The sequence below is a fragment of the Mus musculus genome, chromosome 16 (genome assembly GCF_000001635.26).
Source record: "Mus musculus strain C57BL/6J chromosome 16, GRCm38.p6 C57BL/6J".
NCBI lineage: Eukaryota > Metazoa > Chordata > Mammalia > Rodentia > Muridae > Mus > Mus musculus.
This window is the reverse complement of record NC_000082.6, coordinates 32,837,019-32,850,179: the sequence shown is the minus strand read 5'-3', so window position 1 is coordinate 32,850,179 and position 13,161 is coordinate 32,837,019. Positions and strand designations below refer to the sequence as shown.

The 13,161-nt window shown below is 47.7% G+C and overlaps 1 protein-coding gene across 9 annotated transcripts in view; it reads left to right on the top strand.

The window, feature by feature from the left end:
* Positions 1 to 13,161, top strand: part of Rubcn (RUN domain and cysteine-rich domain containing, Beclin 1-interacting protein) — a 56,028-nt gene that overhangs the window by 27,550 nt on the left and 15,317 nt on the right. For 4 of the 9 annotated variants that reach the window (XM_030248897.1, XM_006521655.4, XM_006521652.4 and 1 more), the window contains exons 3-9: positions 419 to 502; positions 2,191 to 2,350; positions 2,857 to 2,963; positions 5,474 to 5,633; positions 6,649 to 7,182; positions 8,599 to 8,643; positions 11,827 to 11,942. In XM_030248897.1, the coding sequence (XP_030104757.1) occupies positions 419 to 502; positions 2,191 to 2,350; positions 2,857 to 2,963; positions 5,474 to 5,633; positions 6,649 to 7,182; positions 8,599 to 8,643; positions 11,827 to 11,942 (1,206 nt within the window). The other 5 variants (XM_006521653.4, XM_030248896.1, NM_172615.4 and 2 more) reach the window with 2 other exon arrangements.

Here is a 13,161-nt window from a genome sequence, read left to right as displayed (position 1 = left end):
AGCCCACCATGGAGCTCTACTGAGAGACGTCTCAAAAACAGGAAAAGTACTCCTGAGGCTCCTCACCCAAGCTTGATCTCTAACTTCTGTGAACATGGGGACACATCACCCATATACACAAAACGGGCAGCCTTGTGGAAGCAGACTATGCTCATCCTCTCCCTCCTCCCCTCCCCTCCTCCTTCCCGCCCTTCTGTTCTGTTTTCTTGTTTTGGAAATAAGGTCTCCTCCTTGCACTCAAGATCTTCTGCCTCCACATCGCAAGAGTTGATATTACAGACCCGTGCTGCTGGGTCCAGCCTTTGTTTCTCTCTGTCTATCTCTGTGTCTGTCTGTCTGTCCCCCTCTCTCTCACTATCAACAGCTGCCTGAAACTTTGGGTGAGTGGCATCTGCTCACGCTGGTGTTTGTTTGGCAGGTGTGTTGCCGCCAGGCTGATTACTGGCAGTTTGTGAAAGACATTCGGTGGCTCAGCCCGCACTCAGCCCTTCACGTGGAGAAGGTAAGAGTGAAAGGGGAGCTGGCTCACTGGGGTGTGGCTGCAAGTCTTCAAGGGTATTCTGTTGAAAGAGTCTTTGCTCCCTGAGATAGCAGTCACCCACTCAGCGGGGAGGCTTAACCAACCAAGCAGCCTTACAGGTTCAGGGTGCTTTCTCATCTCCTGGGAAAGAGCTTAATGAAACTCTTAAATATCACATCTTTAATCCAGAGCTTGATAGGCAGAGGCAGGTGGATCTCTGTGAGTTCAAGAACAGCCTGGTCTACAGAGCAAGTTGAGACAGTCAAACCTACACAGAGAGACCCTGCCTCAAAACAACAACGACAATCACACAGACAAAAATGTCTAGGCCCAGTGGCAAGAGTTTGAGTGCAGAAAGGTGCAGCAGGCAGAGAGAAGCGCAGTTTCTGGCCAGAGTCCAGAGTCCAGTGCTCTGAGGGCCTCCTTAAGAGCTTTGCCTTGTTCTGGATTCTCAAGTCTCCGGCTCCACACAGCACTCCGTGTGTCCAGCTAGGGAAACAGTCCAACAAAGTTACATAGCTGGTTCTAGAATAATCACTGACCATTTTATGTGTGCTCTTAACTTTTTATTATAGAGAAATTTAAATGCATCTAAATTAGATTAAGGAAAGAACTCGAACCCCCTATCCATTACCCCTCGTCATTTCTCTTTGTGTGGCCTGCTTTGTTTCCTACTCATCCCCGCTGTTGGATTCATTGCTCAGATGAGGTCGGGAAGTATACTGTTTTCTAAACATCCAGAGAACAAAGCCACAGGGCCTCAAACCGGCCTTCTCTGTATGAGAAAGGCCAGGACCGTCTTTCCTTCCTTCCCTCCCTCCCTTCCTTGCATTTATTTGTTCATTCTGTTCTGTCTACTGAGGTAGAGTTTCAGTAGGTAGCCCAGGCTGCTCTTGAGTTAACAGGCACGTGCAGCCACGCCTAAGAGTCTGTACTGTAGCCACTGCTACTGATACACTCTGTGGTGCCCATCCTGGCTGTGAGACCTTGTCCTTAGAAACACTGAAGGAGGAAGAGGTTCCAGGCAGAGGTGGTTATAACTAGAACTTTTAAGAGAACCTTGAGGCTGGATGGCTTACTGGTTAAGAGCCTTGGCTTTTATTTCAGAGGACCTGGATTCAATTCCCAATGCGTACAGCCAACTGTAACTGCAGTCCCCAGGAATGTAATGCCTTCTTCTGAACTCTTCAGGCGACACATCCACGTGATGCACAAACATATATTCAGGCCAAACACTCATATGCATAAAAGAAGCAAACACTGGAAAAAATTTGTTTTCAAGTAAATCTTTGGTGACTTTTTTTTTTTCTTCCCCTAGACCCACCATCTACATACACACATAGCACATTTCTCTCTGTAGACTTTCTAAAATAGAGCAGTCAGAGAGGTCAAGAGGTCACAGCCCTTTGAGTCCTTCCCATGCCTATCCTAGAGTAGGTACCTCTTTGGAGATAGAACTCAAAGAGCCAAATATAACAACCTTGCTTCTCCTGGGATCACCTCCTGGGGCTCACCTCCTGGGGCCTGATAGAGTAGAAAATCCATCCATTCCTTTATTCTCCTCCTGCTATACCTTCTGGAAGCTAGCTGGAGAGGATACCTCTTGGTAGCCTGCCCTTTACTGTGTCTGCCAGGATCTGTGTTTGATTTGGGCCTCTTTGCCTCCCCAGTTCATCAGTTTGCATGAGAGCGACCAGAGCGACACTGACAGCGTGAGTGAGCGTGCTGTTGCAGAGCTGTGGCTGCAGCATAGCCTGCAGTGCCACTGCCTCTCAGCCCAGCTCCGGCCTCTGCTCGGGGACAGACAGTACATCAGAAAATTCTACACAGGTAAGTAGAGGCCACACGGGGCTTTGCATGTACTTCTGTGTTGTCTTCCATTGCTCATGTTCTCTGTGTAGTACTTTTGAAGCCAGCGTCTCCTAATTCTCACTTGACACCATAGACTCTACTGAGAAACACGCAGCCAGCCTTCCTCTCACCTCCTACAAAGCACACCTATGCTAAGGTATTCCTGTGTTGCTCCACGCAGACTGAGAGGAGAGGCCATGAGCAGAGGGTTTTATGCGCTGCACTTGACAGTAGGACTGATATCTTCTAAGCAGAGAGCCTCGCGGATTTGGCCAGAGGCAGCCAGGGCCAGGATCCAATTCTGGGCCTTTCTGGTTTTGAGACTTCTTACGTTAGACTGCACACGGCTTGGCTTTCCTAGACTTTACTTGTCCCCAAGTCCCTTCTCTACACAGAGGCCTGCTTTCCCCCAGTTCTGCTTTCTTTATTCTGTCTCTTTCTCTGAGCCTCTCTCTTCAGCACTGTGGTACCTCTTTTCTTCCTAGAAACTGCCTTCCTGCTGAGTGACGCCCACGTCACAGCCATGCTCCAGTGCCTGGAAGCAGTGGAACAGAACAACCCCCGTCTTCTGGCTCAGATCGATGCATCCATGGTAAAAGGGGCGAAGGATTGCCCGTGTCTGTCCTGGCCTCTCCACTTCACCGTGATGTGCATGCCACGGGAGCCCATGACTTCCTCACTGAGGCAGCTGTGCGCTGACAGACTTAGTTTTTACAATGCTTGTGAAGAGTTGGGTGTGGTGGGATGTGCCTGTTGTCTTCATCTGCTCTCTATTGCTGTAACAAAACATCTTGACCTAGAGCAGATGTTGGGGAGGGAAGAGTTTATTTGGTTTATACACCCTGAGTGACAGTCCACTGAGACAGGAACTCAAGGCAGGAGCTGATGCTGAGGCCATGGAAGGATGCTGCTTCCTCGCTTGCCTCCTCCCATAGCTTGCTCAACTTGTTTTTTTTGTTGTTTTGTTTTGTTTTGTTTTCTATTCTTTTCTCATATATTCCATTCCATCTGCAGTTTCCCCTCCGCCTTCCCTCTCCCCCAGATCCGCCTCACCTTAGAAAGGAGCAGGCCTCCCGGGGATATCAATCAAACCAGTACAACCAGCTACAAAAGCAGACAAAGACTCAGACACAGCACCCTGTCCCACTGTAGCAATCCTAGAAGAACACTTAGCTGCACAAAAACAACCAGAACATGTACACTTGCCTGTTGGCCAACCTGATGGAGGTATTTTTCTCAGCTGAGGTTCCCTCTTGATCAAGTAGCTGTGTCAAGGTGGCCAACACCTATAATCCCCAGCACTCGGGAGGTTGAGACCGAAGGGTCAGAGTTTGAGTCCAGCCTGCACTATTGTAAGTTTCAAGCTATGAGGTCCGATCTTAAAAAGGAAAAAGGAAAGAGGAGGGGAGAAGGAGGGTGAGGGGCCGAGAAGAGGAGGGGAGGGAAGGGAAGGGAAGGGAAGAACAAAACTCCCTACCCCATTGTTAGCATTTCAATCCAAACACCTTGTAGAATAGAGTTCTCCTGTCTCTCCTAGTTGTTTGATGTTGACTGTGGTCACCATCCACAGAACTTTCCCCTGTGCCAGGCATGCTGCAGTACTAAAAAGCACGTGCTGTCTGTTTAATCCCCGTGACTCTGGGAGGAAGGCATTATCTCTTTATAAAGAAAGTCACCCAAGGGTTGGGGAGATGGCTCAGTGGGTGAAGTGCTTGTTACAAAAGCAGGAGGACCTCAGTTCAGATTCCCGGAAGCCATGCGCAGCCACGCATGGAGATGTGCATGTCTGGCTGCAGCACTGCGGATTGCTGGCCAGTTAGTCTAGGCAGTGATTCTCAACCTTCCAATGCCAAGACCATTTAATACAGTTCCTCGTGTTGTGGTGAACCCAACCAAAAAATTATTTTCGTTGCTACTTCATAACTGTAATTTTGCTGCTGTTATGAATCATGTAAGTATCTCTGTTTTCCAGTGGTCTTAGGTGACCCCTACAAAAGGGTCACTTGACCCCCAAAAGACCTGTGGGTTGAGAACCACTGGTCTAGCCTAACTGGAAACCTCAGGTTCAGTGAGAGACCCTGTCTCCAAAAGGTGGCGGTGGATGATATAGGAGGACACCCGGTAGTGACCTCTGACTTCCACACATTTGTGCACAGGTGCACTCATGCACACATAAGGATGTACGACCTACCACAAAAGAAGAAAATAAGAAAAGTTGAGTTACTAGGAGCCAGGACCAGGCATGGTGGCTCACTGTCGTAACCCCAGCTCCTAGCAGGCTAAGAGGCAGGGGTATTGACACAAGCTTGAGGGCAGGATAGTTTGTACTGCATCTTGAGTATCAGGCCAGCGACATAGCAAGGCCCTGTCTAAAAAGTAAAAAGAAAAAAAGTCACTGAAGTACATACTTGCCTTCTCACCCAGAGCCTAGGTCAGATGCTTGTAAGTGACATGCATGGCTTAGACCACCAGTCTCTCTGACTTTCGATTCCACGTGCATAATTTTTGATATGTATTTATGTGTGGTGTACATACATGTTTGTATGCCTGTTCCCATGTGTGTGGGTATACTAGTACATGCAGACACACATGCATTTGTGTATCTGTATCTGCATATGGAGACCAGAGACTGGTGTTGGGTGTGTCTTCCTTGATTGCTCTCTATCTTATATACTGAGGCAGGGTCTCTAGATGAACCTGGAGTTTGTTGCTAACAGCTGGTAATGTAAGTAGCCAGCTTGCCCCTGAGGTCCTCTCCTTCCCATGCAGGCTGCCACACCCACCTGGGTTTTACACTGGTGTTGGGGATATGAACCCCCGTCCTCACGCTTGCAGAGCAAGTGACCTGTGCTCCTGCACCACCTTCCTGGGCTTAGGTTCATTACTGCACTGCTTACAGGGGAAGATACACTAGGATTTCAGGGCAGAGCTGTGGGTACAGCAGCACTTCACAGTGTCAGTGTCGTATTAGCCATGGTCCAGGTGCACCGCCAAAAACTAGTTCTGTCAGGTCTCTGCGGTGATGAATGCCTGTCCTCCGAGGCCTTTGTGCTCCACTCTGAAACGGTTTGTTTTGCTTTGTTTTGTTTTGTTTTGTTTTAGTTTGCCAGAAAGCAGGAGAGCCCGCTGCTGGTCACAAAGAGCCAGAGTCTGACCGCTCTGCCTGGTTCCACATACACCCCTCCAGCTAGCTATGCTCAGCATTCCTACTTTGGGTCCTCCTCCAGCCTTCAGTCTATGCCACAGTCCAGCCACAGCTCAGGTATGGGTGATGTATGATTGCTGTGTGTATTTTAGGCCTGGAAAGTAGAGGACTCTGGGAGTGCTCACAGGCCAGACCCTACTGCCTTTTGTTTTTTAGTCCCATCCATCCATCCATCCATCCTTTCTTTCTTCTTTCCTTCCTTCCTTCTTTCCTTCTCCTTTCCCTCTTTCCCTCCCTCCCTCCCTCCCTCCCTCCCTCCCTCCCTCTCTCCCTCCCTTCCATTTTTCTTTCATTCATGTATTGGTTCTGTTCTGTTAATGAGGCAGTTTTACTAGGTAGCCCAGGCTGGCCTTGAAAGTGTAGCTAGATGTAGGGGTGGGAATGGGCAGTCCTTATATGTATCTTCATGTGTCTGGAAAGCAGAGAGCTTTTGAGAGAGACTATGGGCTGGGAATCTAGGCTTGGGCTGGTATATGTTGTCAGACTCCACATCTTTGTAATAGGCACCATAAAAACATGTATAGCAGCAGTTGCTTAATGTGGTACATGGCTGTACAGCACTTAGAAGGCATAAAGGAGAAGATGGCTACAAGTTCAAGGGTATCCAGGGCTACAGAGTGAGACCCTGCCATACAGAACCAAATGGAAAGTTATCTGTCAGCTAGCATAAATAATTTTGTAGCATTATTGGAGTAACAGAGCATCATTAGAGGTTTCTGAGCTTCTGCTCGATGTTTCAGATCAGGTCTTTAGTTGCTAGCATTTTTTAGAGTACCTGCACCATGCTGGGTTCTCTTAGAATCAAATAGTATGTATTACTTCACTTGATCTTTAAAACAGTCATGTGAGATAGCTGTTCTCATGATTTCTCTCACTTTCAGTTGAATGATTTGTGCTGAGAAGCAGGAAAGTCACTAGGTCAAGTACCCGTGTCCTCACCATACTAAACCATCTACGTTAGGCTGATCTCTCCTGTGTGACAAGTATCCTGAGCGCCCTTGCCTGTGGGCCTGTGTGCGTACCATAGAACTTCAGATCTCCTTTCTCCCCCCTTATCCTTTTTGTACTCCAGAGAGAAGATCTACTTCCTTTTCACTCTCTGGCCCTTCCTGGCAACCTCAAGAAGACAGAGAATGCCTCTCACCAGCAGAGACTCAAACCACCCCAGCTCCGCTGCCTTCAGACTCTACTCTAGCCCAGGATTCCCCACTGACAGCACAGGAGATGAGCGACAGCACTCTGACTAGCCCCCTAGAGGCATCCTGGGTCAGCAGCCAGAATGACTCCCCAAGTGATGTCAGTGAGGGGCCCGAGTACCTGGCCATTGGCAACCCAGCCCCTCATGGCCGGACTGCCAGTTGTGAGAGTCACAGCAGCAACGGCGAGAGCAGCAGCTCTCACTTGTTCTCCTCCAGCAGCTCTCAAAAGCTGGAGTCTGCTGCCTCTTCTCTAGGGGACCAAGAGGAAGGCAGGCAGAGTCAGGCAGGCAGCGTCCTTCGCAGGTCCAGCTTCTCAGAAGGGCAGACAGCCCCTGTCGCCAGCGGGACAAAGAAGAGCCATATTCGCTCCCACTCGGACACCAACATTGCCTCCAGAGGAGCCGCAGGTAAAGATGAGCATCAGCTACTGGGTAGCAGGGTCCCCCTGAACTCAGGAGGGAGGGAGGACTTGCTCTTGAGGCCTTCAGACGGCAGAGGGAGAAGAAATGTTCCTGCATGACATGATGCTCTGTTCTGTCATGAAAGACATTGATCGTGTAGAACTGAGGAAGCCCCAGTATGTTCTGTGCTTTCCTTTTCATGATGCTAAGTACTAAATGCTTCCCTGATCCTCCCATAGTTCCTTGCATTGGGATAGTATGAGGATCGAAGTTTTAAATTTGACTGAATCTCTGACTTCGGCAGAGTCTTAAGGAGGTTTATAGATAATCCTATTAAATTCCTTCTGTTGTGATCCCTTAGAGGTTTGAGGAGGCTATAATAGTGAAGCGGAGGACTGTTGGTTTCCTGACTCTATTAACAGGGCTAATAGTGAGCTTGGGTGGGCAGTGTGACCTTGGACCAAGTAGATGGGGTGACTACTGTCACTAACCCAGACGGAGGCGGTCAGAGAAGGGCCATTTGCCCCACACACTCCCCATGACAGCTACTAGCTGGGTAGGAGCAAGCCTAGGTGGGGAAGGTAGGTGCCCTGCTTCCCGGGGTAACTGGGGTCTGTAGGCTTTGCTTGGGCATCACTTGTGGCAGGACATCTTTACAGTAAGTATAACACTAATTTTTGTGCTCAAAGCCATTATGGGTCAGCAAAGCTCCAGATACAAAATTAGTAAAAATAAAATAGGAAGTATTTAATGAGACAAAATAAAGGAGATTTCCTTTGCCAACTGGAGTTGCCCTTCTCTCTCTGTAATATCTAGAAAGATGAAAACTCAATACCTCAACTAAAATCTGAATAACGAATGTTCATCTCTGCTTTCCTTCAAGAATTTAACATGATTGGTTGAACTCCTTAGGAGAAAAAAATCTCCAAATCAAAGCTTCTTTCTGTAAATATTTTCACTTGTAGAGTGTTGGGGTTGATCCGCAAGCCGCATCTGCTGGAGCCCTGGTGTCTGCTCCACATGAGAGCAGTGGTCTTTGAGCATACAGAACTTCCCTGCTCCCGCATCCCAATGTTTTGCTTTTTAATAGAACCCAAGGCCTTATTCCTGCTAGGCAAGAGCTCTACAGAGCGACATTCCCAGCCAGCCTCCCTGGCTCCATTCTTGAATCTGTGTGGATTCCAGAAACCATGGTAACCTGCATGGGAAAAGGGAGCTGGAAAAAACCTGTGCAGAAGGGTCCGAGCATGGGTCTTGTAGCTGCTTGTCCGAGTTACCCCTCCTTCAGCCCCAGTGTTCCCCTCTGGGAGTTAATGTCACCTCTTCTGCCAGGTAAAAGTCACTGGTTGGTTTGGTTTTTTTCCCCTCTCTCTAATCCTGTTTGTTCTGTCTGGATTCTCCTCTGCACCTCTTTACCTGCAGGAGGCCCCAGGAATATCACCATTATAGTTGAAGATCCCATTGCAGGTTTGGGAGCCAGTCCCCCACCTCCTCGTCCTTCTGTTCCTCTGTGACCACCTCCCTTAGTTCAAAACCTTTTCCTTTTCCAGTCTGGTGTCAAATCAAGTCTGGCTAGTTTGATCCTGCTATGGTGCTGTGACCTATCTGTAAGAGGATACTGGTATTTCACATGATACGTGTTGTGCCCTAAACATGCTTCCAAATGCCCTAGTCGTTCTACCAATAGCTTCTGGAAGCCATAGTCAAGATAAAGCAATTCCACTTTGCCCGAGGGTGAAACAGGCCTGCTGTTTGACTAAGGCCTCATGATGGGTCAGTGGCAGGGCGCATTTTAACTGAAGATTGACATGTGGATTATTTCCCTTGACTTAACACCAGAATGTGTTTTATTCCTCGCATCTTTGCATGGGTCTTGCCTGATCAAGAGTCCCTGTGTCCTCTTCCTTTCCGGTCTCCATTCCCTTGTGTGCCTTCATACCCCATGCGACTCATGGACCATTTCCTAGCAATTCTGTCTGTCTCCTCTTCCCTTCTCATGGTTGTTTAAAATGAGATTTGTATTCTATTCTGAGTACTGTAATGATGGCATTATTAATGTCTGGGTGTGTTAGTAAAATAGTGGGGAGGAACCAAAACCTGCTAGTAGTGGAGAAGTCACTGGTGTGTTATCTTGGATAAGAGAAAATTAAAGAAGAGAGTCCACAGGACCTTAAGGAAAAGAAACAGAGAAAACATTGTGAGTGAGCAAAAGGAAGTGCTGAGTCAGTTGAATGGGTGCAGTTGAATGGGTGCCCTTAGGAGGTGGGGACTCAGGACAGAGACCCAGTGGCTTACAGAGCCAAAGACACAGGAATGGTGTTGCAGGTTATATGGTGTGCCACATGACTGGGCAACAGACCATCTCTTCCCTTGTTTCTTATCAAGGTACCTTGGTGATTGCTGGCTTTTCCTTAGTTCAGTAGACAGAAGCAGAGCCTACTGCCAGACCCACAAGAAGATACAAAATTACTCTGTGTGTGTGTGTGTGTGTGTGTGTGTGTGTGTGTGTATGTGTGTGTGTGTATGTGTGTGTGTATGTGTGTGTATGTGTGTGTGTATGTGTGTGTTTATGTGTGTGTGTGTGTGTTTGTGTGTGTAGCAGCTGACAACCTGGCATTATTTATCAGTGGAAACAGATGACATGGTTTAATCATCTGCTCTTCCAGAGCGTACTGCTCATGTCTCAGGCATCCACTGCTTTTCCTACTGTGCATTTTGTTTGTTTGTTTGTTTGTTTGTTTGTTTTTGAGACAGGGTTTTTCTATGTAGTCCTGGATGTCCTAGAATTCACTTTGTATACCAGGCTGGCCTCAACCTCAAAGATTCTCCACCTGCCTCTGCCTCCAGAGTATTGGGATTAAAGGCATGCGCCACCATCACCTACCTGGCTGACAATTTTTAATTTACTTTTGAATATCAGATTTTCATATCTTATGAGCCCTTTGCCAACCTCTTCGTTTGTGAGACAAGACTTTGCTACGTAGTCCACGTTGGACTTGAATTCACTATGTGACCCGACCTGGCCCAGAACACATTGTGCTAGGACGGCAGCCATGTGTCAAGCTTGCTCAGCACCTGCCTTCTCTTGAAGCTCCTCCTTCTCTCTGCTGCTAAATCCTCTGCTTCGGAAGCCATCCTCCTTGGCCTCCCCAGAATTGACGTGATGTTACTTTTACTCTCCTGAGTTTCGTTTTTATTAGGGAAGGTAATTTTTCTGATACTGTTTTAAAACATAGTGTCAAGGTATTGGGAAATTTTCAGTACACCTATTTTTGATTTTACCGTCCCGTCTGAAAACTGTCTTTTAAACTAGTTTGTCAAGAAGTTAGTGATTGGCCGGGCAGTGGTGGCTCACGCCTTTAACCCCAGCACTTGGAAGGCAGAGGCAGGCGGATTTCTGAGTTCGAGGCCAGCCTGGTCTACAGAGTGAGTTCCAGGACAGCCAGAGATACACAGAGAAACCCTGTCTCGAAAAGAAAGGAAAAAAAAGAAGTTAGTGATTAGTGGTTAGTGGTGCTTTTGTAACATTGGTTTAAAAGGAAAGGAAAGTGGAAGACATTCTGATTTGTTTTTCACCTTGGCGTTGCCTTGTCCTTTCCCCTTAGACACACTGGCATCCCAGCTCCTCCACGTGTTTGCATTCTTGGACTGTTGTGAAGACTTTGGGAATGAGAGAGTTAAATGTTGTTCCTATTGCTCACTTGTATGTGTGTCTTATTTCCTGCTGTGGTCACTGACACTAGACTCCTGCAATGATGGCTTGAATCTGAGAGACCCCTTCCCTCCTCTGGCCACAGCAGTGCAGTCAGCGCCCCAACTCTTTGTGCATAGAGAACAGTGACTGAGCGCTCGGAAGGCAAGGGCGGAAACTGCCCTGCTCTGCTCTCTCCCCGAGCCTGCTGAGTCCTGCGTTGTGGAACCCATCTCAGCCTGTGGACTGCTTTCGCCTGTCCTTCTGCCATCTTCAACACTGAGATTCTACTCCCCGTGGTCCTCACTGATGTAGGGTTCCCACCCTCTCTTATGCTCCGAATGCCACCACGAGTGTCCGTAGTACCACAGGCGATGGCAGCCTGAGTGAGCGAGAGCCTTGACGGTGGGTCTTTTTGTAATTCCCAGGAGATGAGTTCCACGTGGGAATCACTCAGTCCTTTCCCTCCGCTCAGCACCGTGTTAGTTCTCATTCCCTTTTCCGTAGAGTAGGAAGGACAGTGTATTACAGATGAGTTTAGATAGGAAAAGGGTGATCTCTAGGGTCTCACATTTATTCCACCATTCTCCTTCCAAGAGGTTTGGTGCTCTGTGACTCTTAAAGAGTCTAAATAATGTCATTAGAAGATAGATGTCAGCTGGGCGTGGTGGCGCATGCTTTTAATCCCAGCACTTGGGAGGCAGAGGCAGGTGGATCTCTGAGTTTGAGGCCAGGCTGGTCTACAGAGTGAGTTCCAGGACAGCCAGGGCTACACAGAGAAACCCTGTCTCGAAAAAAACCAAAAAAAGGAAGATAGATGTCTTCATCCAATTCTCCCTCACCTGGGAAGAGTTGAGAGCGCCTTTAATAGAAGACCATCAGACTTCTGGAAGAAGCTTGGTTGTTACAAGTTTTTGTTTCAAGACTGAAATTTTATATCTACACTCCAATTCCCACAGAGGGTGGTCAGTACCTCTGCTCAGGAGAAGGCATGTTTAGAAGACCATCAGAAGGACAGTCCCTCATCAGTTACCTCTCTGAGCAAGACTTTGGCAGCTGTGCAGACCTGGAAAAGGTGAGGCGCTCAGAGGGGCAGATTAGGAGCTTGTGCAGTGTGGGGTCTGGCCTATGGGAGCTCGTGCAGTGTGGGGTCTCTGCTGCCACAGTTCTAATGAGATTCTGAGTACTCGGGAGTAGCTATGAGCTGCAGGAAAGCTCAGTGAACTCGTCTGGGGACTCTTCAGGGAGCGTATGCTCAGCTTGTTCTTTGACCCCATGGCCTCACACAAATACTTCTCCCAGAATCAAGTTCTATTTTTTTGTTTGCTTTGCTTTGTTTTTCAAGACAGGGTTTCTCTGTGTAGCCCTGGCTGTTCTGGAACTCACTTTGTAGACCATCCTGGCCTCAAACTCAGAGATCCACCTGCCTCTGCCTCCTGAGTGCTGGAATCAAAGGCATGCGCCACCTGGCCAAGTTCTGTATTTATTCCTGGGATCTCATATGTGTACTTTATATCTGTGCACTAATCTTTTATATTGGGACATGATATTTATCTTACTCCTTTGTGTATGAATGTATGACTTTAGGAAAAGAGCCTGTTTGGAATTTCTGCCATGTTCTCTCTTTCATTAGCCTTTGTTTCAAGGATGATGGCCTGGCTTGATCAGCTTAATTAGTAGCGAAGAGTCAATTGTCTTATCAGAAACATCTGGAAAGAACTGCAGTGTCCAATAGGCAGGGTCCAAAAGCATTAGACATGGATTCAATATAACTATAAGCAACATTTTGCTGTTGGTTTTGAGTCAGGGTTTTACTATGCAGCCCAGACTAGCTTCAAACTTTAGATTCCTCCTGATTACAGGTGTGTGATACCTTTGAGTAATTTTTTAAAGCAGTCATAAGAGAAAACAGCAGCTGATAGAACTTCAAGTTTTATCTTCCTCAGGAGTTGACTCAGTTCAAAGTGTTCATTCTTAGAAGCCATGTTATCAGACTTCTCTAGAAGATCTGGGAGTGTCTCATCTTCTCCAGAGCAAGCGGTGTTTCCCATCATAGTCTGGGCAGAGCTTCAGCTAGCCAGACCATGTGAGGCTGGTCTGCATGCCACAGCAGCGCTGTCCATTGCATTTTCTCAGTGCCCTAGAGTGGTGGGAAAGTTTGCTGCCAGACACCTGAGTTAGCATTAGGGCCGTGGAGGTGGTTCCTCCATGTGTAGATAGATAATCGCATCAGCTTCAGGGATACTGTTTTGTGTCGACCCTCTTTAAGGAACTACCATTTTCTTCATGTGCTG